Source organism: Myotis davidii, unplaced genomic scaffold (genome assembly GCF_000327345.1).
Source record: "Myotis davidii unplaced genomic scaffold, ASM32734v1 scaffold1721, whole genome shotgun sequence".
NCBI classification, from domain to species: Eukaryota; Metazoa; Chordata; class Mammalia; order Chiroptera; family Vespertilionidae; genus Myotis; species Myotis davidii.
Window position 1 is genome coordinate 1,697 of NW_006291484.1, and position 404 is coordinate 2,100.

At 45.8% G+C, this 404-nt stretch overlaps 1 protein-coding gene across 3 annotated transcripts in view; it reads right to left on the reverse strand.

Moving 5' to 3' along the window:
- Positions 1-24: 24 nt before the first annotated feature.
- CLEC4A (C-type lectin domain family 4 member A) overlaps positions 25-404 on the reverse strand; it is a 20,645-nt gene continuing 20,265 nt past the window's right edge. For all 3 annotated transcript variants that reach the window (XM_015564594.1, XM_006764749.2, XM_006764748.2), the window contains one exon: positions 25-169. In XM_015564594.1, the coding sequence (XP_015420080.1) occupies positions 25-169 (145 nt within the window). The remainder of the gene's footprint in view (positions 170-404) is intronic.

Genomic DNA, 404 nt, shown 5'->3' on the forward strand with positions numbered 1-404 from the left:
CCGCATGTTCAAAGAGAAACCCACTCATAAGTGGATCTTCATCATCTTGCAAATTGACCAGTGAGGTTTCTCACACTCAACATCATTCCAGCCCCACGATCTGTGTGAAGGATTATTCAGCATAACACAGCGCTCCCACTGATTATTGGGTTCGCCTGGATGCCAGAATCTGAAAGGGGAAAAATGCGGATGTGACTTCAAATAGTGAGAAGGGTTAGAGACAGTGAGGTAGGAGGCTGGGGTTAAACTGTACAGAAGTCAAAGCAGATGTGCCCAATCATTTCTCTTCTACTTATTAGGCAGGTTTTTTTTCTCCATCTGTGTCTTTGGTGTTTCCCTTGAAAACTATGCCTACCCTCCCCCCGCCCCCCCCCAGTATGGTGTCATCTTATTGCATTAAACAC